The sequence below is a fragment of the Papilio xuthus genome, unplaced genomic scaffold (genome assembly GCF_000836235.2).
Source record: "Papilio xuthus unplaced genomic scaffold, Pxut_1.1 DF825783.1, whole genome shotgun sequence".
Lineage (NCBI taxonomy): Eukaryota > Metazoa > Arthropoda > Insecta > Lepidoptera > Papilionidae > Papilio > Papilio xuthus.
The window spans coordinates 2,387,909-2,410,449 of record NW_013532866.1 but is presented as its reverse complement, the minus strand read 5'-3'; the positions used below and the strand labels follow the sequence as shown (position 1 = coordinate 2,410,449).

General features: G+C 33.8%; 4 protein-coding genes across 5 annotated transcripts; 1 reads left to right on the top strand and 3 right to left on the bottom strand.

Moving 5' to 3' along the window:
- Window positions 1–1,664: 1,664 nt before the first annotated feature.
- On the bottom strand, window positions 1,665–4,142 carry LOC106125797 (zinc finger matrin-type protein 5). Of its 2 annotated transcripts, XM_013323152.1 has the most exons (5): window positions 4,010–4,142; window positions 3,505–3,635; window positions 2,756–2,890; window positions 1,855–2,118; window positions 1,665–1,683 (listed from the first exon to the last, which is right to left on the bottom strand). In XM_013323152.1, the coding sequence occupies exons 2-4, from the start codon at window positions 3,629–3,631 to the stop codon at window positions 1,865–1,867; spliced, it is 516 nt and encodes a 171-aa protein (XP_013178606.1). In that variant the 5' UTR covers window positions 3,632–3,635; window positions 4,010–4,142; the 3' UTR covers window positions 1,665–1,683; window positions 1,855–1,864. The 2 variants fall into 2 exon arrangements, with proteins under 2 accessions (XP_013178606.1, XP_013178607.1); XM_013323153.1 differs by lacking the exon at window positions 1,665–1,683 and having other exon boundaries at window positions 1,854–2,118.
- A 341-nt stretch (window positions 4,143–4,483) lies between these two features.
- On the bottom strand, window positions 4,484–7,371 carry LOC106125717 (uncharacterized). The gene is made up of 3 exons (XM_013323017.1): window positions 7,251–7,371; window positions 5,999–6,590; window positions 4,484–5,420 (listed from the first exon to the last, which is right to left on the bottom strand). The coding sequence occupies exons 1-3, from the start codon at window positions 7,320–7,322 to the stop codon at window positions 4,837–4,839; spliced, it is 1,248 nt and encodes a 415-aa protein (XP_013178471.1). The 5' UTR covers window positions 7,323–7,371; the 3' UTR covers window positions 4,484–4,836.
- A 1,361-nt stretch (window positions 7,372–8,732) lies between these two features.
- LOC106125708 (proton-coupled amino acid transporter 2-like) lies at window positions 8,733–14,573 on the top strand. Its single transcript, XM_013323008.1, has 10 exons — window positions 8,733–8,849; window positions 9,419–9,522; window positions 10,147–10,291; window positions 10,786–10,916; window positions 11,241–11,368; window positions 11,672–11,788; window positions 12,078–12,275; window positions 12,646–12,751; window positions 13,229–13,445; window positions 14,109–14,573. The coding sequence occupies exons 1-10, from the start codon at window positions 8,847–8,849 to the stop codon at window positions 14,328–14,330; spliced, it is 1,371 nt and encodes a 456-aa protein (XP_013178462.1). The 5' UTR covers window positions 8,733–8,846; the 3' UTR covers window positions 14,331–14,573.
- Window positions 14,574–14,744: 171 nt separating this feature from the next.
- LOC106125695 (proton-coupled amino acid transporter 2) lies at window positions 14,745–21,111 on the bottom strand. Its single transcript, XM_013322988.1, has 9 exons — window positions 20,980–21,111; window positions 19,045–19,199; window positions 18,246–18,390; window positions 17,098–17,228; window positions 16,667–16,902; window positions 16,030–16,227; window positions 15,620–15,725; window positions 15,197–15,413; window positions 14,745–14,950 (listed from the first exon to the last, which is right to left on the bottom strand). Exons 1-9 carry the CDS (start codon window positions 20,998–21,000, stop codon window positions 14,756–14,758), a joined length of 1,404 nt encoding a protein of 467 aa, XP_013178442.1. The 5' UTR covers window positions 21,001–21,111; the 3' UTR covers window positions 14,745–14,755.
- Between the last annotated feature and the right edge of the window lie 1,430 nt (window positions 21,112–22,541).

The window sequence follows — 22,541 nt, the reverse complement described above, 5'->3', positions numbered from 1 at the left end:
TATCATGCCCCGGGAAATGGCCAGTGGCTAATTTAGGGATGTACGTTCTAGTAAAGCATTTTAGCGATTGCGTACCTTTGGACCATCTAAAAAGGTTTATTAGATAAAAATAAATTAAACTTGAAAACGAAACTTACAATAGCAAGAAGTGAAAGTGCATAGAAATTCATTTCGTAGAATTATTTGTCAGTCCAGTGTAAAACAAGAATCATGCTAGTAAATATTGAAATCCGCGCTTTACACGTGTCTGAATCTAGGGTTGCTACTTCTTATGTTCTACGATCACCAGTTTAGGCTCTCTAGCCATATAACATGATCATCACTTTTCATTCCATCGAAACTTTATAGAGGTTTACAACTTCGCGAAGGACCCAATTTTAGCTAACTACGGGTAAAGGCATGCGGTGGGAACTTTTCCCAATTTAGGGACCCACCTGCGTAGGCAAAAGCCACGGGGTCGCAGCTAAACACAAGACCTCAATGGTCGAATTTGAACCTTATAAAACCTAATCTAAACCAAATAAAATATTATACATAGTAATCGAAGTTGTGTCAACCCTATTTAAAGCATTTTAATTGAGTGCATTGAGTGTAACGCTGATAAATCGAATGAATGTATTTACAATTTCATGTGTTTTTGGATGTTTTGAAATTCTTAACTAAGCAGTCTTCTAATTTAATCGTATGACACCTCACACTCTAAAATCGGTAATGCATTTTAGCCTAAAAAGATTATGGAATAGACATTCATTTGAAGTGCATTTAATGACGCAAAAAAAATATAACTAACCGTCAGTAGGACAAAAAATATGTAGACGACAATTTGAAATTTTTTTCCACGTCAAATTGAAAATTGTTTTCTGTTATTATGTTTATTTTCATGTGATTTCTTACTACCATAATCGCAAAGTTTATGTACTCTTTTGAAATTTTATTGAATTCGGATTGGAATATGTTTCAGTTGATTTGTTTTGTTCTATAGATATGTAGTTTTGGTTTTTTTTTGTCAAATGTGAGAAAAAAATAATGAAAAATCAAATTTGGTTTTTAATAATTGCAACATTGTTTATTGAGGTAAAAAATTTAATGAAAAATAATTCCATATCCATAAAACTTTTCGTCCATTTCCCACTCACTGTAAATAGCAAAATATTTTTTATCCAAAGAAATTTCCATTCACTTTCTCATCTCTTACTCTACAAAATCAGTAAATTCGAGAAGCGTATGTCTAGAATTTATTTTATTTTAATAAAAAAACTTCACAAACGTTTTTTTTCATGTTTTTTTTTAATAATTACAGATCGACAATATCAGATACGAAGTTCCTGAGGAATTTAGGTTTATAAATTATCCAACATTAATCGTTCCAGCAAAGAACATCGCAGCGGCATTACAAAGAACACCGAAGCGAATAAAATTGAGAAAACTATAATAGATGATATTTTCTATTAAAATTAACTCGATTGATAAAGCAATTTTTTTCATCTACGAAGAAATTTCCATTTGGCAAAATTCATCTTTTTCAAATTGTCATTCACTCAACTATAAATATTTAGATTTTTTTTCTTGTCGCAGATGACAATTGTTGTGAAGACATTTATTTCCTAAAAAATATAAAAAAAAAATTCTAGAAGGAATCAACTTCAATTTTTTTATATTTTTTGTTTGCATGTAAAGGACATTCTGGAACAAAATACTCTGCCAAAATATTCAAATTTAAACTATAGTTTACAACAAAAGCAAAAAACTATGTTTTTTTGAATATGAGATGAAAAAAAATTTTTTTTAGTTGTTTATCAAAAATTTTTTAACAATAGTAACAGTACAGATAAAAAAATGATATTTTCAATATACCTTAAAGCCCTCAGCCCCATTCAGTTAAGTTGACATTAGTAAAATCTTCAACTTTAAATCTTCTAAGACTTGGTGGTAAATTAACTCCATATATATCAAAAGATTCATTATATATCCATGGAAATGTATGAGTTACACCATTATTATCATATACTGTGGTCTCTGTTGAGGTAGTCTTTGTAGTTTTCTCGCTTTGTAACCTCTGATATAACTCCGTGAATGAAGGCTGGTTCTGTTCAACCTTTCTTTGTTCATTTACAGCAACTGAAATGGAATCAGTCATAACTTGATTGGTAGACAAAAGATTAGAAAGTTAACGTACTATGGTACTTAATATTATAAATGCGAATATTAAGATGGATGGATTTTTTTTGTTTGAATGTATCTCCGGAACAGCTTAACAGATTTTGATGAAAATTGGCATAGATGTAGAACATTGTCTGGAAGAACACATATGCTACTTTTTTCTTTTTTTTTTAATAACATAAGGTGGCAAACATGCGAGCGGCCACCTGAAATCGCTGAAATAGCGAAGTGACCGTTGCCCATAGACATACGCAATTGCATATGCGTTGCCTACCTTTAATCGACGGAGGAGAGGATGCACAGAGAGTAAATATTTTCCCTTCCCGTGCATCCTCTCATCCCGAAAGTCCACTTCCACTTCCCATCCTTCCCTTATAAACAAAAGGATGTGAAGGGAAAGAGGACTAAATTAGGCCTCCGGAACACAATATCTTCTTAATATATATTTTTTAATACCGTGCAGACAGAGTCAATAAGATAATGGCAGTATCTAACATTTATTACATATAACTGTTATCAAACCTGGATAAGCAAGAGTCTAAGGGACTGCAATATTTTATTGCTATTATTACTATTACTTGTATAACATACGTACCATATTCCCTTAGTGCTTCTATTTGTTCCTTAGTATAATGGGAAAAGCGACAGATCCCACCAAAATTACATTCCCCCTTCAAAAACCTCAAGCAAGGCTTCTTAGTACCCTCCTCTTTTAAAATTGTAGTTGCATCTGGAAGATTTAAAACATTAATAGTGTATGCCAAGAGATAGAAAGTAATCTTACTAATATTATAAATTTGAATGTTTAGATTCTCGAATAGATAGATGTTTGTTTAAAGGCATCTCTAGAACGGCAGCATGGATTTTGGCATAGATGGAAGAACACATATGATTCTAATTAAGTTTTCTTGGATGGAGTCACAGGCGACAGTTAGTCATATGCCAATTGTAGCAACATAATGTTTAATTATAGTAGTACAGACATCAGTGCCAAACTAAATGCCCCTTTACTAAGCTAGATAAGTCTACCTAGTGGTAACAAGTTATGGAATACAGTTTGGTTTGTATTGTTAGTTCTAGCTGGCGCCTGTGACTCCATCCACCCGGAATAAATAAAAACACAATTAGTAGCCTATGTGTTCTTCCAGTTCTACATGGATGCCCAATACAATTACTATCCCGTCAGCTGTTTTGGAGAAATCTTCAAACATCCATCCATCCAAACATTATAATATTAATAAGATTAAGATTCTTGGACATAAGAGTATAATTTCTAGTTAAATTGTAATTAAAATGATGTTTATTAATTATAAATTATGGGAAGCTAAAACTAATTTGAATTACCTTTATATTGTTGATAATGTTCATTGACCAATTTCTGATGAACTGCGCCTTTAAGATGTGTTCGGATGATTGCAGGAGTAGCAACCATATTTTTGTCACAGTAATCACAATAATATCTCTTACCCATAACACTGAAACACAAATTAAACAGTTGTCTACACTAATATTATAAAGAGAAATGATTTGTACAAAAATACATAAAAAATTCAAACACTATTGAAGGGAATTCAAAAATCTTTTGATGTTAGAAAGCTACATTATCACTGAGTAATATAGGCTATATTTTTTTTAAAATTGTTTTTAAATTTCGCGCGGACGTTGTGGGCAAAGGCTGGTAGAATATAAATCAACATATATATTATACCTAGGAATATTTTAGGATTATTTTACAGTTTAATAAATTACAGTATGGTAAAACTAAGTCCACTATTTAACATTTATATTAAGTTGTTACTGATGAATTTATAGGCATTACAAAAATAATTAGGAGATAGTACAAACTTACACTATTATAAATAAGTTTTTCTTTCAAGAACGCGAGGTTTTACAGATGCATGTTACTGAATTCTAATTTTTTTAAAGCATAAATGAACAGATCATTAAAACATAAATTCATTGATATAAATGTGTACAATTTTTATTAATATTTGTGATAAACAAATAATACAGCAAGGCAATAAAAATAAAATTGTTGACAATTTATATGTTGATATTGACGTAGATTAATGTTGCCATTCACATTTTACAACAGTGCTAAAAACTTTGTTAATTTTATTTCCAATAGAAAATCCAATAATAACTTTTGTTAATTATTTAATATAAATTTTTCCTTTTTTATTTTTTAAATTGAGATATGTTCTTGTATCACATTATATATACATCTAATTTTTTACCCAATTTGTTGCAATACACTTACGACCAGGCAAGCTTATTATAGTTTGATTTTCAAAATTAAAAAGAAAGGGTAGGTAAGGAATATCACAGTAGTTTGTTGTGAAATCAAACTTTGTGGTTTATGGCTGTGGTAAAAGTGATCTTTTGTGAATTTCATCGCGATTATTTCACGATCTAATCCAGTTTCGGGATTAATTTTGTAGTTAAAAACAATGTGAAAATGTAAAACCTTCAAACAATTTAAGTGCGTGTAAGTAAAATGAAAAGTGCTGGTGATATGTGATTCCTGAGGACGCAGGAGTGTTTATTAAGGTTAGTGATATATTTATTTCATAGTTATATTGTTATTTTAAACAAATATAAATGTAACTGCACAAAGGTATCGAGATAAAACTCTATGATTATATTTCACAAATGAAAAAAATTACAGATTCTTTATTAGGCACACGTAGAGCATTTTGGACGATAAAAGTAAGGTATATTAGGAAATTGATTTAATCTCGGTACACCAAACCTAGGAAATGATAACCTTGCTTCCAAAGGTCTTATAGTGCCTGGATAAAAAGGCTGAAAATTGTCTCCAAGGATATTAACTTTAGGATTCGCGTTGATGCTAGGTGGTGGAGGAAATTTAGGGAAGAAATCAGAAGGGTTTTTACGAAAATTATTGACTTCAATAGGTTTTGGAGTGGTTGTAGCTATTGGTTTTGGATTATAGGCGTATGGATATGAATTGGAAAATGGATTGAAATTAAATTCATCGAACGGTTTGGATTCGGATGACGTAAAAGGATCGTAAGGTTTTTGCGGCTTATTTTGAGACGCGAAATCGTTAAATTTTATAGGCATTGGCGGAGGATTGTAAAATCCGTTTGGCATAATCGTTTCTGATGATGCTATTTTTGTAAACTGTAAAGGATTTACATTATTAGGTAACAGATTGTCGTTAAAAATGTTTCCAGTTCGACCTAAATTGACAAGACCGTCTGAGCTTGGGTCGCCGGAAAAGCTTCTACGACTACCTGAAACAAAAATTTATTTTAAAATTTTTACATCGAAACACCAACCATAACGTGAGTCGTTTCCAAAACACTTGCAAAAACATACTGACACATTCAGAATCGTTTTTAGTAATTCAATCAAAAGGTTCCAAGATATTGGTATGAAATAGGAACTAACACTCACTCTAATAGAATTTTTTCTAGAATATATCCGAAATAATGTTATGTTTGTAAAATAAAGTCTTGCTACCTGGCAAAATGGTTAAGTTTTATCCTGACGTATATTTAAAACGAGCTGTCGCCCGCGACTCTGTCCGCGTGGATATATAAAAAAACTTAATACATAAATAAGTCAAACAAAAAGCAGCTCTTCAAGACATAAATTCGAAAAAAAAATAGTATCCTATGTCCGTCTCCTGGCTCTAAGCTACCTCCTCAACAATTTTCAACCATATCGGTAAAGCCGTTCTTGAGTTATAAATAGTGTAACTAACACGACTATCTTTCATATATAGATATAAAAAGGTATAAGAGCTTAAGTATATAAATCTTTATATATGATAAAATGTTTATTTAAATTAAAAATTGTTATTGAATACCCAAAACTTTTATGTCGTCGTTAACGTTGAGACTGGAATCTGCTGAAGGTTCATCATCAATTTGAGCTGTTCTTGCTTTATGATCCAATATCGTATCTTGGGCCTCATGTGAAAGAGAACGACTGTTATCTATTGGTACATTGTCTGCACTCTTCCCTTGGATCTCTTTAATTTCTGCGTCATTTTTATCAGCTAGCTCATCTTCTTGTCCAGTTTTTTCCATATCATCAATTAAATATTCATCCAATTCATCTTCATTTGTTAAAGATCTTTCACTAGCATCTTCTGTATTCAAATTTAAATCTGACTTCTCACTATCTTTAAAATCAGATTTACTATTTGACTCGTCAACTGATCTGCGTGAGCTTTCATCTAAGTTAGTTTCTAGTTGATCTTCATTTGCTGTTTTTATTTCAGCTGTTGGAATACGATCTGATGCATCTTCTGAAGAACGTTCAACACGTGATTCTGTAACTTCGGTAATGGTTTCATCATTTTTATCTTCAAGTAACTCATCACCTTTCTTAGATTCTAAAGGGTTAACGTCAGATTTCTCTTCTATATTTTCTACGTTATCTTCTTGATCCGATTCCTGTAACATGGCGTCATTGATTAACTAGCTTCCAGCGGCTCGGTCCGTGCGGGATTAAAAAAACTTAACTATAATTTGTTCTTGGACTACTAGGTATAGACTACGATCTACCATGCCAAATTTCAGCGAGATCTAAGTTGGTTATGGAGACACCTTCTAACAAAGATCCATCCAAACATTCACATCTTATATATAAAAGAAAGTCGTGTTAGTCACACTGTTTATAACTCAAGAACGGCTTTACCGATATGGCTGAAAATTGGTGACGAGGTAGCTTACATCCAGGAGACGAACATAGGATATTTATTCATTTGTTTCGAATTTGCCTCGAAGAGCTGATTTTTATGCGAATGTTTAGATGGATGTGATGTGAATAGATGGATGGGTGTTTGAAGATATCTCTATAACAGCTGAACTGATCTCGATTAAATTTGGCATACGTAAAGAACATAATATGAAAGGAACACATAGGCTACACTAATTAAGTTTTTTTATATATCCACGCGGACGGAGTCGCGGGCGACAGCTAGTTAATAATATTAGTAAGATAGACTTCAGAATCTTTAGATTTAAATTCATCAGCTCTTTTCCTTACGGAGGGTTGGCACAGTATGAACTACTATTTTTCAAACATAAGTTATATAAGTTAAAATTACTTACAGATCGTATTGGTGTTAAATAAGTAATCGTTAACAGTAATCCAAATATTATGAAATGATTTTTGCACATCATTATTGCAATTTCAATTATATATATTGATTATTAATGCGTACGATATAACGTTTATATCAGTACTAAGTAAAATTCTCAGTTAATAAGATGATTATTACTTTTAGACCGTAAAATCAATTTGCACCACTAAATCTTCAACGGCATCCGTATACAATCCTTATTGCCCTTTATTATTTACATTTGATTATTTTTCATGCTTAAATTGATTATACACCTTCGTTTTCTGGTAATCTGACAAGGTAACCAAGTATGGATTCTTGTTACTTGTAACGGTATATCTACATACTAAACCAGTCGTAAAAACAGGCATTTTCCTTGATTTTTACCCGTGAAATTTCACTCTTGTGATCCTTGTATTGTAACATGTTTAATACGAGTATGACGATATGTACCAATGTGTTTTTCGATGAACGATTTATATATGTACGTTATCCGACGTTCTTACGATGAAGGAAAACATGATGCCTGCACATATATGTGTGAAGTCAACCCGCACTTGGCCCGCATGGTTGATTATGTCCTAGTCACCACTGTTAGGGTAGACTACAAACCCCTCAGTGGGAACGTATAGCTGGTGATGAATGACGTCGCTGGAAACGCACATTAAAATATTTGAGCTGGAAGAATAGGCACATATGTCTTTCTTTTGGTTCGTTCCTTCGTCGACTAAAGATGCAACGCATCTGTAATTGCGGAAATCAGGTCTCCGCTTGCTCGTTTGCCACCTTATAATATTGTTAGGTTTATGGTACATTTATGTATGATTAGTACTGGCAACTTTGTGTAACTGTGTTCGCTGTTTGAAAAGATGTCATGGCGTGTGTGTAAGAAAATAAAGATGATTAAACAACAAGAAAAGTGTGTTTTAACATGGTAGCAGAGTTTTTTTTTAACAAATATGAAAAAGAAAAAATAAATAAAAGCTTTTATTTGACCGACTAAGATTACTTCATGAACTCGCAGAGTTATAAAAAGTAAAGATTCTTACAATGTTTGTGCTTCTTTATTTCAACTCTATCTCTATCCATTTTTACTTTACTTTATTAATTTTCTTCCTATATGCTATTCAGAAACACTTTTATAGAAGTATTAGGTGATGCCGCAGCCGCGACTCTGTTCGCGCGAACTTAAAAAAATGGTTAGCAGCTTATGTGTTCTTCCAGACCATGTTTTACATCTATACCATCTTTCAGCAAGATGCAGCTGTTCTGGAGATACCAAACATCCATCTATCCATTTAAACATTGCATTTAAAATATTAGTAATGTTTTCACCGACACCGGACGCAGACCTAAACGTAAAATCTTGCGATATCAAAAAAAGAAATGATCGCCTCAAAAATAAGTTTAAATTTTTTATACAGCTATAAAAACTTTTTAAAAAGAATTAGACAGAAGTAAGAACAAAAAATTATAAAGAAGAAAGACAGAAGTCAATCAGATTTTTACATGTTACCATTAATTTGTTTCGGAAGATATTTTTGATATGATTTGTTTTGTTTAAATGGTGTATAAATAAAATAAAATGGTAAGTAAAATTAGCATCAGTTTGTAGATATTAAAACTGATTTTTATCTTAGCTTGGGGAGTATATAATACTCATGGTGTCTTAACAAATTGTCATAGTCATCATCATCAGCTCACTATACGTCCAAACCGAGGGGCTCAGAGTCTACCCTTAGTTAAGGATGATTAGGCCATAGTCAACCTCGCTAGCCAAGTGCGGGTTGGTTGCCTTGACACATCTTTGAATTACTTCTCAGATATGTGCAGATTGCATCACGATGTTTTCCTTCACCGTAAGAACGTCGGAAAATTTGCAGAATTTTCTCTATGCCCATTGTAAGCAAACCTTTGCTTATTATTAACAACCATCAACTTTAACTAAAGCAAGAAGGAGAAAACTGGGAAAATGTAAACACGGCGCAATAAAATCTTTTTAATCCTATCCATTACTGTTCGTCAGCTAATCAAACCCTGTTCGAAATATTGAAAGCGATAAAAGTGTTTGACTCTGGCAATGGTACATTCTAAGATGATTCTTAGACATGATTTTCTTTGTTTCTCTTATTTTAATCTATTAAATAATAAACATAGGCGAGACCAGAACCTGGACGCGTATTCAAATTGGTTGCGAGAACACAGGCAGAAGAAGATGCCTACGATATTAGAGCGAACAGACAACTGCCTAAACCATCGGGGTATTAAAACGTTTTTATTCCTTTTGAAAATAAATTTAGTACGTTTTATAGTTTGAAAGTCGCGTCCGTGATGGAGACAAAAGAAGCAAAAGAATAAACCGATGTGGATCTGTTATACAGAGAGATGATGGGTATATAAACAAGAAAGTACAATATAATCTCACTAATCTGGCACCTTTATTGACCGCCACGTCCAATAATCCGGCACCCTTTACCCACCACTCCCTCGCCTCTACTAATTAAACAAAATTTATTTTTTCAAGTGAGAATAGTTTATAGTTTAAAATGTCAAATGAACGCGACCCAAGACACTAGATTTGAATATTAAAATTTACATGACTATTTCACTATAATTCAGTTACCCGAACATTCCAATAATCCGGTACCCTCCGGTTTTTAATAATTCCGGATTAGTGAGATTATACTGTAATAGATTAAATGCAGAAGGCTACAAAGGTGTAGGAAGACCGAAAGATTCTATAAAAAAGAGTATGGCGTGGTAGAATTTAGATTTGACGGCTGATAGAGATGTGTAGATTTTGGAATATCTGAACTAAAGTTTCGACGGAGTATGAATATTTAAATTTTAATTATTTACTTTAATTTAATTTCATCAAACTATAGGTTGACTGGATCCATAGCCCATTTAGTGAAGGGTGCATTGGGTGGTGGTATCCTAAGTGGGCATGTGGCCTGGATGACTGCAGGACTTTGGGTGGCCGTGCCAGTCTCCCTAGCCTGCGGATTATATATGTTCTATTGCCTCTTTGTATGTATCGCTTCTTTTATTTACTGGTAACAATGTTAGATCAAGTTAATTCACTGAGTCATCTTCATGTCCTAATTCCTCTAGGATTCGAAGGTTTTCTTCATTCTGATAGCCCTTTTATTTTTCAATTCAGTTGCTACTCCTTTCTAGATCATGTCATCTTCCACTCAATCCATTCATACCTTTATAAACCTATCCATACCGAAGTGTGAGATATTCATTTTTAAAGTTCTCTCTATTACATTTAATTCTTCCCTTCTCATAACTTGACCATGGTTTTACAACGTAACGGCAATATTAACATTTCCACTAGCGTGTTATAAACTGAGGATATATCGAATCATCAATCAATTATCGATCATATCAAATGACCGGTTATTGGTAGAAATTGAAGTCACTACGTGCCGTTTTGATTTTTTTTGGAATAAACTGATAAATAATTTCAAGTAGAATACATACATAATCAAGGAAATGACATTGGAAGTAACTTTCAGATATTAGTGAAGTCGGCACAGATATTGTATAAAAGGACTAGAGTTCCGGTAATGACATACCCGGACGTCGGAGAAGCTGCTTGTGCGTGTCATTCAAATCCATCGATCACCAAATTGGCCAAGACGTTTAGGTATATAACTACCAAATACAGAGTTGTTGGAAGTTTATCAAATTATTACGAATCAATAAATCTGTAACAATTCGCATTTTAACTTATACATTAATGGCTAAGTGCTCGCGTATTTGTCCGTTGTCGGCACCGGTTTCGATCCCATTCCTCAGGTTGAGTGGGACTGGTAATATATCGCGGACGCAGCCCGTCGTTCGCTGAGTGTTGGGCTCGTCACTTGTCGGTGCCGACATCGGACATATGCGTGAGTGCTTAGTTCTTTATATATTAGTTTATGATAAAATATGATGAAAGTTTAAATAGTTTATAGTCGCATATTTTCAGGTATATGATAGACGCTATGATATGCATTGATTTATTTGGTTCTTGTGCCACTTATCAGATTATTATAGCAAAATCTTTAAAACAATTGGTAGAAAATACGCAAACAACATCAATGGAAGGCATAAATGGTGAGTGGTCTTTTCGTAAAAAGCTCCCAATCCAATTTCCAATCCGATATTTAAAACAATACTGGTCTGTCATGCGAAACTTTCTTAAGGACTGTTGTCTACTTGAGTGTTTGTTTATAAGAGAAGGGGGCAATTGCGAGAACAACTTTGTGATCATGAATGTCCATGGACATCCGCAACACTAGAGAAACTGCAGATGCGTTTCTTGTTCTTCTTCCGATCTTGTCGAGTAAATGAAAATTCTGGCTTCATACACGAAATTAAAAACTCGAGTAGTAAAATGTTGATTTTTTTGTTTTCAAGGAATGCCTGGTTTGCGATTCTACTTGGCCTGTATAGTGCCATTTGTGATACTTATTTGCTTAATCAGACATCTGAAGTGGCTTGCGCCTCTATCAATTGTAGCTAACATGGTTGTATGTACGTATTAAACATTTCCTAGTGCTTGTAGTTTTAAATATAACATATACTTTTATTTACCATCCCATAATATAGAAATGTGCATGAAAAATATTTTTAAAACAACACAAAGAATATACGAAAGGTAATTTGTAAATTGTAACTCCTTAGTGGCCAGATTTACGCAATTCATGGACCATCCAAGTAAAGCACAATATGAATTGTGACGTTGCTTATTCTGTTCTACTCGACTTGTGCTATTGTGATTGTATCGTTGCTTTAAGTTCATCTTATATGCTTTATGTTTCAGTGTTTTGTATTATAGTAGCAGTATACTATGCTTTCGAAAATAACCCAACATTAACGGGAATGGTTCCTTATACGTCGTTTTATAACTTTTTTGAATTCATTGGTATGGCTGTGTTCAGTATGTCCTGTGCCGCTGTTATTATTCCTATCGAGAATAATATGAAGGATCCGGATAAATACCACATCGCTTTATCTGTTGGTATGTGCTGGTTTATATATGGCTTAGTAGTAACACCTCCACAGACCTCGTATCCAAGTATTTTGCTGGACCCGTATTGTAATAGGCGGTTAGCGACTACGTTCACACTAGTTGGTCGTCGGAGCTGATTAGTTAAATGCAATTAATTAAAAGTATACTAGCACACACAACACCCAAAGACGTAACGCGTGCGCCATCATCGCGCGAGACAAGGAGTTTGCTACTGGCAAGGGGTTAATGGCTCCGACGACTAGAAATTGTGAACCATCAAAAATTCTGAAATATTTTTTGAATAAAAGATAAACAGCGTAGTTCGATCATTTGTCAGTAGCTACGTTTACAAAACGTTTGACTTGTTTTATCTTTTCAGGCATGTCACTTATTATTAGTTGCGTGTTTTGTGTTTCTTTCTTTGGATATGCCGGCTACTTGGACAAGTGTGAATCACCGATCACAGTCAACTTCCCGCTGAACACGTGCGTTACAATTCTTAAGGTTCATTTAGACATAAGCCGGAATCGTATGAGCAACGCTTGGCAGTTGCTTCTGAGGGAAACTTATTGTGTTCTTATATATTTGTCTCGCTCTGAAGCGTCTGCCGAACAAGATAACGTAAATATTGTATACATGAGATCTTTAGTCGCGAAGCAATAGAGCTTTCTACATAGGCACGTGTTGCTGATATTTCTGTCCGTCAGTCGCTCACAACCTGTTCTAAGATCTTCGCGAAAATAGCTGTGATATTAAAGATGGTGAAGCAAATCAGTTGACATCTAGCCTCTATGAAAGTATTGACTAAATAAAGTTTCGCAACGATAATTCAACGTTGTATGTACGGAGCGCGAGCAACGCGATACCCGCAAGGCTACAATATTACATCACCTAGTATAAAGGGCCTAAGGTGTAGATTTAAATGGATAGAGTTATATTAAAATTCTATCACTGTTTTGCAGGCTAGGAAAGGCATTAAAAGGTTGTATCATGGTTATGATATATGTCACACATGCTCTCAACTATTGGGTACCATTTGCGACAGTCTTCTATTACATGAAAAGGAAATTGGATCCAAATAAGCATGTCATGTGGGAGCTTATTTTTAGAGCCATTTTCGTTGCTATAATTGGCTTAGTAGCGATTATATTTCCTACTATTACTGCCTTAATGGGTTTTGTAAGTATTTTATCTTAATAATATTATAAATAAATGCGAAAGTTTAGATGAATGGATGTTTGTGAAGGTATCTCCAGAACGACTGCATGGATCTCATTGAAACTTTGCATACGTGTAGAACACAGTCTGACATAGGCTACTAATATTTTTTTTTTATAATATGAAAGGTTTAAAAAACGTGAGTGAAATTATGCAACAGAATTAAAATAGCTGCGAATGCAAGTAAAACCCAGATATTAACAACTATGTTTAGAGGTAAATTTGTAGAGTCGGTAATTTTTGCATGGAAATTCACTTGTGTATGGCTCGACTTATTCCATTTCCATTCTTTCTCAAAGCGTCGGTGGCTTAAGGGTGCACTTGCTTTGTAATCTGTAGGTCCTGAGTTCGAATCCCGCCATGTACCAATGTGTTTTTCTATTTTCTACGTTTTTAACAGACGTTGAAGGAAAATATCTGTGAACAAATTCAAAGATATGTGAAGTCAACCCGCACTGGACCGGCGTGGTTGACTATGGCCTAGTCACCCCTAACTTGGGTAGGCTATGTGACCCTCTGTGACGTGTAGTGAGCTGATGATGATGATGATGATGATTCTTTGTCAGAGTAGGGTTCTAGTCAATGTGACTTTTTTTTTTATTAATTCATATTTAAATTTTCCAGCTCGGCGCATTCTGTTTGTCAAATCTTGCATTTATTTATCCCAATGTCATTTACCTACTTGTACACTGGGAGCGACCGGGTCTTGGACCGTTCAGATGGAGATTATGGTTATCCCTTTTAATGATTGTAGTTGGAATCTTCTTCTGTATATGTGGAAGCTTCGTCAGCGCAGTCCAGCTAATAACAATCGCCATTAACCCTGGCAAAAGGTCTGATATCTGATTGCAGACAATTTTAGCTTAGACATAAAATTTTGCGTAAGATACGAAAAGCGTCAAAAACTTTTGATGTTTGGTAATATTTTAAATGATCGAATTGTATGACGACCGGTTTCTTACTTTATTTATGTTATTAGACATAAATATACTATGATATAGAGCAACATGAGTATCAGAGATAATTAAATTTTGAGTGTAATACAAATATTTATGTTCAATTGCGTTTTCTTGATGATTGTTGTTGTAATGTTATTTTTTGATGTTTTGTATACGATGTTTTTCGTATATTTGGATTGTAATTTTTTAACTTTTATATCATTATAAATTATTTTTAAATAAAAAAAATTGTTGATTATTTTTTTTCTATTTAACTAACGCTTGATTTTTGCGTTTCTGTGCAATTTTTTAATAAAAAAACTTAATTTTATATCATATATTTGCTATAAGGCCTTTGAGGTTAGAATAAGTGCCAGCAACAAATAACAATATTCCGACAATTATAACAAAAACATTCTTCCATAGACGCCATTTATATCTTCCGAGACCAGGAACTTCCCAAATGACGAGAAGTTCAATCAGTGCCGGAAATATAAAACCCATATTTGACAGGCAGAACGCTCCAAGCTTCAAAAAAACAAATGATTATCTTACTAATATTATAAATGCGAATGTTTGAATGTATGGAAGGATATTTGCTAGAATGTATTCGTAGAACGTCTCAACGAATCCCGATGAAAATTGGCATAGATGTAGAAGACGGTCTGGAGGAATACATTTATTATACGCCCGGCAGGAGTCGCGGGCGACAGTATGTACTCTAATTCGAGAGTCTCTGCAGAGAGTCGAGGTTCATATAGAAAACAGCCTTACCAAGCCCATCAAATTTCCAATATTAGGAAAGGCAATAGCAATGGATGTGATGGCCACAATGAAGACAGCTCTGTACACCCTTTCCCACAGCCAGTGTCTCTTCGGATCGTGTTTCTTGGACAAATAGAACCAAACGAGATTGAATGGCGCCCAGAAATTTAGGGCGAATGTTATGAATATCATTATTGCCATTAGACATTTGAGTACAGTTGGGAAACTGAAATCAAAAACAGATAATTATTTATTGAAAGTATTTAAAAAAATAATCAAAATATATTCGACTCCATGCGAAGTTAATATATTCTTTCCGGATTTATAATCCTAGGTGCAATACAACAAGGCATCGGTTTTTAATATTTTTTTTTCATACTATTTCATACTACAACTACTCCACAATCAAGTAGCTTAATTAGAGTTACTTACATTGCGGATGGAAAATTGAGAGTCACTGGTGATATGGAATTTTCACCGAATCCCCAATAACCAAAAAATCCAACAATTATAAGAAAAGATACAACAACACTCATACCTGTAACAAAAATAATATTGGCGATAAAAAAGACGAAGCTTATAACCACCATAATAAAAAACAGTATTTTTTCAATCCAAGGATTTGATGAAGAAAGAGAATATTTCGCGGATGCGGTCGATCGCTCACTGTTACTAGTCGGTGCCGCCACCGGTGAGTGAGTGTTTAGCCATTTTTATATTATTATAATATCTCACAAAAGTTTGAATTATTTAAAAGAGTAATCTGCTATAATAATTTTGACAACATCGTCGCACAACAATTTACTTTATCGTTCATGTCTCAATAGGTGTTGCCAACTTACCAGCACAAAGTACTTTAGGGAATTTCTTAGGATCTCTCATATTGTTCTCTATTGGTAGAGACACTCCCACTCCTTCCATACTAAATACAACAATGCCACAGAACTCGAAGAAGCCCAAGGCGTCCTTCCAAGCTGGGACCTCAGATATTTTCGGAGCAACGCGTAGGCTGTACACTACGGTCGCTATCACGCATGCAACTATAAAATAATTAAGATATTTAAATATTTATACATTACGTGCCAATTGAGAGGCTCGGAGCCTACCTAAGTCAATTGGCCTAGGGTGAATTGGCTATTGTCAATCTCTGGCTCAGGCCGGGTTAGTGGACTTCTTAATAAGGATCGGCTAGGCAGTTAGCCATAAATACTAGTAAATATCTAGTCCTTCTTTTTAAGGTAATACAAAGTCACCATTAAGATGATTTGTGCCTGCGAATAGCGTATTATAAAGACTGTATTTTGGTTTCATACATTCTCTTGCCATTGGAATACAGGCTATAAAGATCCAGCAGTAAAAGACCGGAACAGACTGGTACTCGAATGTAACTTTCTTTTGTGGTATCCATCAATGGATATCCGCAATACCAGACGAACTATTTTTAAAGGTTCCAGGCTTTCTTTTTTTACTAATACTTACTAATAAACACGTCTGCGAGCAGAGTGAATGGTGCCAGATATTTCAATGTTGTTATCATACAAAGCAGTAATATCGGCAGTAAGAGAGCCAATACATATAACCTTAATCTATCTATATCCTCCCAGGCTACGTCGTCTTTGCTTTCAACCAGTTGCTGTATTGTCTTGGCTATTATTATCTGATATACGCAACATGCTCCGAATAAATCTATGCATATAGTTGCGTCTACTGCATACCTGCAATAATGTTATATAAAATTATCTTTGTGTGACTTCTAGTCTTTTCCATTTTGATTGAAATGAGTTCATACATTGTTGGTTATTGATAAGTAGAAATTTTAATCTCTCGTCCATAAAAAAGAGTTTGTAAAGCTTGACACGATGTTAACTTAAGAAGTAATTCGTGTAAATTTTAACTTTGACCATGTTTACCTGAAAAATTTGCTATATTTTCTTAATCTAGGGAATGGTCCAACTTCTAAAGACGCCTCGGCAACGTCTGGGTAAGACATTTCTGGTAAATGTAGCCTTTTGTACAATGTCTGCGCTGATTTTACTAAGATCTGTAAAAAAATATGAAGATTTACTTAAAATCTTTAAGAATAATACTTACACAGGATAGGCAGGTTTTTGAAAAATAAGAAGACATTTTTTATTTCTTGTAATAAAAACAAAATATTGAGTTTTGTTTTGAAAGTATTGGAAAATCTTGCTGAAACAAGTTTAAGAGCGAACATAGTGCCATTATGCCTACGCGTTGCTCCGAAAATATATGTCCCAGCTTAGAAATGACACTTGGCCTTCTTTAAGTTCTGTGGTATTAAATAAGAGCGTCTCTTCCAATTTGAATTTCAGACGATTATATAATAAAAAGAAAAAGAACCTGTAGTGAGTAGTGAGGTAAACATGAAACTAGTACACATTGATATAAAAAAAAACTTTCATGAGTTTAACGTTAAAGTTTTCCAAATTCCGGCGCACCCCAGTTTAACTTGTACGGTGATAATATAAGAGATAGCAACATTTATTTTAACTTATTTCTGTGAGAAATTCCGTTTCACCCCTGCAAAGTTATCTAGGGGTAAATATTTAGTTAAGTTCTCGACGACTTTGTGCTTTTATTTGTAGGAAAAAGTTACTTTAGGTCTCAATAAAGTTAATAATTTCAATTGTAGAAAATTGTTTATAACTTTAGAAAAAAAAACGACTACTCTTGTAATGTAAACACCCAAAATGAAGTATATTCAAGAATTGACAAGCCAATTAACTCTATATTGCGTTCCGATCCAAAACTGTTTAATTGGAACCCGAATTCACCGTTGACAATCTCCACATTTTTTTTTATTAAAACTAGCTAAACTCTAGAATATTTTTCTCTTTTTTATTGTAATATTATTAGCTAACAGTATTTTACAAAATTATTTAATTTATCTGACAAAAAAGGGTCTTGTCAGACAGGCCTATATAAGACCTGTATAAGGGTTCCGTTTTTTTCCTTTCGAGGTACGGAACCCTAAAATGGCTGCCGTGAATGTAAATTTAAGTTATCTTGCATTTAGGCGTTTGAGGAATGTACTTACATGTATGCAGTAAGTGATATAGAAGCCGAAGACTATTGTTATGAATAATGATGACCAAAGACCGCATTTCATATAAGCCTCGTGTATGCCAAGTATCCCGCCTCCCAGACAGCCCTTGATGAGATGTCCTGTTGATTCTATGGTACTGGAATAGGACATTTTAAATTACTATTCGTATTTAGGAAAGGAATTCAGATAAGACGGCATACAGGCTTGGAAAAGTAAGTACATTAAGCCTAGCACGAACATTTGTGACAAGCACCTTCGTATCGTTAGCGTCATTTTTCCTAAGAGTAGCTTTTGCCCGTGACTCCGTCCGCGCGGAGTTAAAAAATACTTAGTAGGCTACATACATAGCCTAACATAGTCTGTAAGAACATGTGTTCTACATCTGTAGCAAAAAAAAGCAAATGTCATCGTTATCCATTGAGCTGTGATACCTTTCAACGATCCATCCATCTAAACTTTCACATTTAGTAGGATTAGTATGAGATTTTTGGTGTGCTTTAGGCCCATTTATGGTGCACAAATTTTAATACAAATTTAGTAAACATCGATACGATGGCGCGTGTGAAAAATATTCGTGCTAGGCCCACCGTACCGATCCGAAGATAATAATTTCATTTATCCAAGATTATTAGAATATTAGAAGACAGCTGGATATTTGTGCAATAAAAACAGGGTTTGATGTAATAGCGATCACAAATAGTATAATACTGCAAATTATGAAAGACATCTGGAAAAAGCCTATTCCTAGTGGATACTGCTTCTACGGTTTTTCTTCTGTCATGAGACTTACTTTGTAGGTTTAGCGGTACATCTTTGTGATATGAAGTCGTAAGGATCTTTTTCTGAATGTAAAACGAATTTTGTGTTATTTTCTTCCGGTGGTGGTTGTGGTGGGGGCTTAGGTGACAGATCTTGGACATCTTGTTGTGTTTCTGTTTGATTTATCTGAAAATAGATTTATGAACTCTTGATTATTATGCTTTGCTGCATGTATGGATGTGGTGGCAAGAGAAGTGTGTCAGTACAAAGCTAAGAAAGTAATCTATCCGTATCCTAAGACTATCCTTCTGGGTTACGAACTTGAGTTGTATTTTTGTTTGCATGTTGAAGTCTTTTGTACCAGTATTTTCTACCCATGATTGTTACCTCAACAATTATATTTTCTTTATCTTGCTGTTGCCTTGGTGAGTTTAATTATACTCGTAAAATTCCACGTCTGTGGAACAGTTGTATTAAAACATATCATTGTCTCTGTTTTTTCAATAACTTTTTAATCAGATATTTTGACAGTGCAAACCCTAAGGTTGATTTTGCTCAAGTCGTCTACTTATTGCGTGCCACTATTTTGTTCTTCATTTAAAAATTTAAGGTGACTAGAAAGAAAAATATGCATGACTAGATCATGTATATTTTTTGGTTCTACTTTATATTATTTGCTAGTAAATCTCGACACTTCAATGTTTTATCTTTACGACATATTATCAAGGGGATTAAATTTAATTTTCCTACACTTATACAATGAGGACTTGTTTATTCTTGTACGGAATTACAGTATATTGTCATTTCAATACTTTAGAATTTATTATTTATTTCCTATATGAAAGAACTAGCTGTTGCCTGGGACTCCGTCCGCGCGGTATGAAAAAAATATAATTAATGACCTATGCATTCTTCCAGACAATGTTCTGCATCTATGCAAAATTTCAGCGAGATCCATACAGCCGTTCACGTACCTTCAAGCATACATTCGTCCAAACATTCGCATTTATAATATTATTAAGATTCTTTACTGGACTGACCCCAGAAGAATTCTGTCGTGACCGACTATGGCCAAAATCACTGTTCCGATTTTAATAAATGAGGTGTCATTCGATTCTTATTCTTAACATGATTGTTATAGGACTCTAGTTTGTGTGGGTATTCAAAGCATTTCTTTTTTTTTTTATTAAAATTTGAATTGCAAATAGTATTTTCGCTCGTATCTCTTTCCCGGATGTCATATAGTTGTTTATATAACGAATAAGATTGAAAGAGGATTTCTTTTGCTGTTTTACACTTGAACATTAAAAAGAAATAATTCATTTAAATTTATGTAAAGATATAATTTGATCTGTTATTTATAACATACGTGTTGTAGCGGTATTTGAAATTAATATTAATTAGTCTGTGATTCATAGCAGAATATATAAAGTAATATGTAAGTAAATAATGATAACAATATCCCTCAAGATTTTACAGTTAGTTGTAGGAGGGAAAGCGTTCACCAGGTTATTGGCCGTCTTCTTTATATAAAATCCATCCAGCAATTGTTTAGATGGATTGACGAATGTATGCTTGGATGTTTATTAGAAGGTATCTATAGAACGGCTGTATGAATCTCGTTAAAATTTGGTATAGATGTAGAACACAGTCTAGTAGAACACATAGGCTACTAATCAAGTTTTTATAATGTCGCGCGGACGGAGTCGCAGGCGACAGCTTGTTTGTTATTACTAAATGTGTCATCCGTGGATATTAACAGCAGTAATATATGTCATTTCTCATTGCATTTTAGAAAAACAGATAGAGATTACAATGTTGTATAGATATTAAGGCACTTAAAAACAACGCTTTGATCGTAGAAAGTAAAAAAGTGTACTATGACAAATGTATTTTTTCCTTACTCTGTTTTTAAAGAGTTTTTTGTTGTCTTTGAAAATAGTTTTTATTTTAAATTTAAACTTACGTGATTGCTGTTCATTTCCATTGTCAATCATGAACACAACACTACGACACTTGTAAACTCATCAGAGGCTGTCTTTTGACTCGATATAATGAACGAACGGCGCCTCCATTCGACACGACCTTGTGATGTACGGTCAGGATATTAAGTGTGTTTGAATTAAACAAAGTGATTTGTTGAAAATAAACTCTTTTTTATTTTTTTAAATAAAGGATGTTAGCCGTAAAATTATTTAAACCGGTATTTTTATCATGTTTATAAGAAAATGTTAAGGTCGAAATAAACAAAGATTTATTTTTTCCAATCTTTGGTGATTTATTTTGTTTTAGGAAACGTCAGGAATCGAAATTGAGAGCGTCAGTGGCTCAGGGGTTTAAGCACTTGACTTGCAATTTGCAGGTCCTGGGTTCAAATACCGCCATGTACCAATGTGTTTTTTTGATTTTCGATTTACGTATGTACATTTATCCGATGTTCTTACGGTGAAGGAAAACATCGTGATGCAACCTGCATATATCTGAAAAGAAATTCAAAGATATATGTGAAGTCAACCAACCCGCACTGGGCCAGCGTGGTTGACTATGGCCTAGTACCCCTAACATAGGGTAGGCTCCGAGTCCCTCAGTGGGGACGTATAGTGAGCTGGTGATGAGGTTACGAAACTATTTAACTCACATATTGATAGTTAATTCTTTTTTCATTGTTTAATGTAATTATTTGACTGATTTAAATACAAAATATTTTAGCGTTATTTTCCTGTTCTTATCCCCCTATATGTGGGTCGGCTCACCAAGTTTTCGTCCTACAATTCTGAAGAACGAAAAATTGACGGATATCAATATGAGTAATTTATTTACTGAATAATAATAAAGCCAGCTTTCTATTAACAATATCAATAGGCATGTACATATTTTTTTTTTTTTTGCAGTTACTAAATTAAAACTGTTCACGACTGTACTTTGTACGTGGAGAATAGAATATTTTCGGTCCTGTATCATTGACGCTTATCAACTCTATTTATATTGTACAAGACAATACATAGTTGTTAATTACCATGGACTTATTTTTCTCACTGACATTTTTATATTTATAAAGCCTGCTACACACTATCACAAACTCGAACTGCATAGTTATAACTTCACTGAAAGTGTGTAGCGGTCTTAATATATAATCTTACTTCTACCAAAAGTGTAATATTATTTATTTTAATGCATTTGAATGTATGGTTTGTTTGTTATTACGTAACTAAAGAACGATCTACGTATTGTAAGAAAGGAAATCCGACACTGTGCCGGTGTATCGGCGCAACACTAGCCTTATTAATATGTTAACGTTTATGTCCCCTCACTAATCATTCTGGCAGTTAACTTTGTAACGAAAGCCAGTCGCGCCAACTGATTCTAACTAACAATGTATATAGCTGAAATTTGGAACAGATTAAAGATTGGAATAATATACAGGCTATTTTAGGATTAAAAGAGTGAGATTTTTAAAGGGGTTAAACAAAATGCATACGATTCGAAGCGATTCCATAGTGAACTTCAAAAATGTATGGAACTGATGCA

Excerpts from the sequence above, each read along its gene's own strand:
- LOC106125797 (XM_013323152.1), bottom strand. The coding sequence starts at position 3,631 with ATGGGTAAGAGATATTATTGTGATTACTGTGACAAAAATATGGTTGCT. Across the intron at positions 2,891-3,504 it reads ACATTATCAACAATATAAAG|ATGCAACTACAATTTTAAAA; the intron begins GTAATTCAAATT and ends TAAATCTTCCAG. Across the intron at positions 2,119-2,755 it reads AGAAGCACTAAGGGAATATG|TTGCTGTAAATGAACAAAGA; the intron begins GTACGTATGTTA and ends ATTCCATTTCAG.
- LOC106125717 (XM_013323017.1), bottom strand. The coding sequence starts at position 7,322 with ATGATGTGCAAAAATCATTTCATAATATTTGGATTACTGTTAACGATT. Across the intron at positions 6,591-7,250 it reads ATTTAACACCAATACGATCT|GAATCGGATCAAGAAGATAA; the intron begins GTAAGTAATTTT and ends GCCATGTTACAG. Across the intron at positions 5,421-5,998 it reads CGACGACATAAAAGTTTTGG|GTAGTCGTAGAAGCTTTTCC; the intron begins GTATTCAATAAC and ends TTTTTGTTTCAG.
- LOC106125708 (XM_013323008.1), top strand. Across the intron at positions 10,292-10,785 it reads ATATGTTCTATTGCCTCTTT|ATATTAGTGAAGTCGGCACA; the intron begins GTATGTATCGCT and ends AGTAACTTTCAG. Across the intron at positions 12,752-13,228 it reads GTCAACTTCCCGCTGAACAC|GCTAGGAAAGGCATTAAAAG; the intron begins GTGCGTTACAAT and ends ACTGTTTTGCAG.
- LOC106125695 (XM_013322988.1), bottom strand. The coding sequence starts at position 21,000 with ATGGAAATGAACAGCAATCAC. Across the intron at positions 19,200-20,979 it reads TGGAAATGAACAGCAATCAC|ATAAATCAAACAGAAACACA; the intron begins GTAAGTTTAAAT and ends ATCTATTTTCAG. Across the intron at positions 15,726-16,029 it reads CCCTAAAGTACTTTGTGCTG|GTATGAGTGTTGTTGTATCT; the intron begins GTAAGTTGGCAA and ends TTTTTGTTACAG.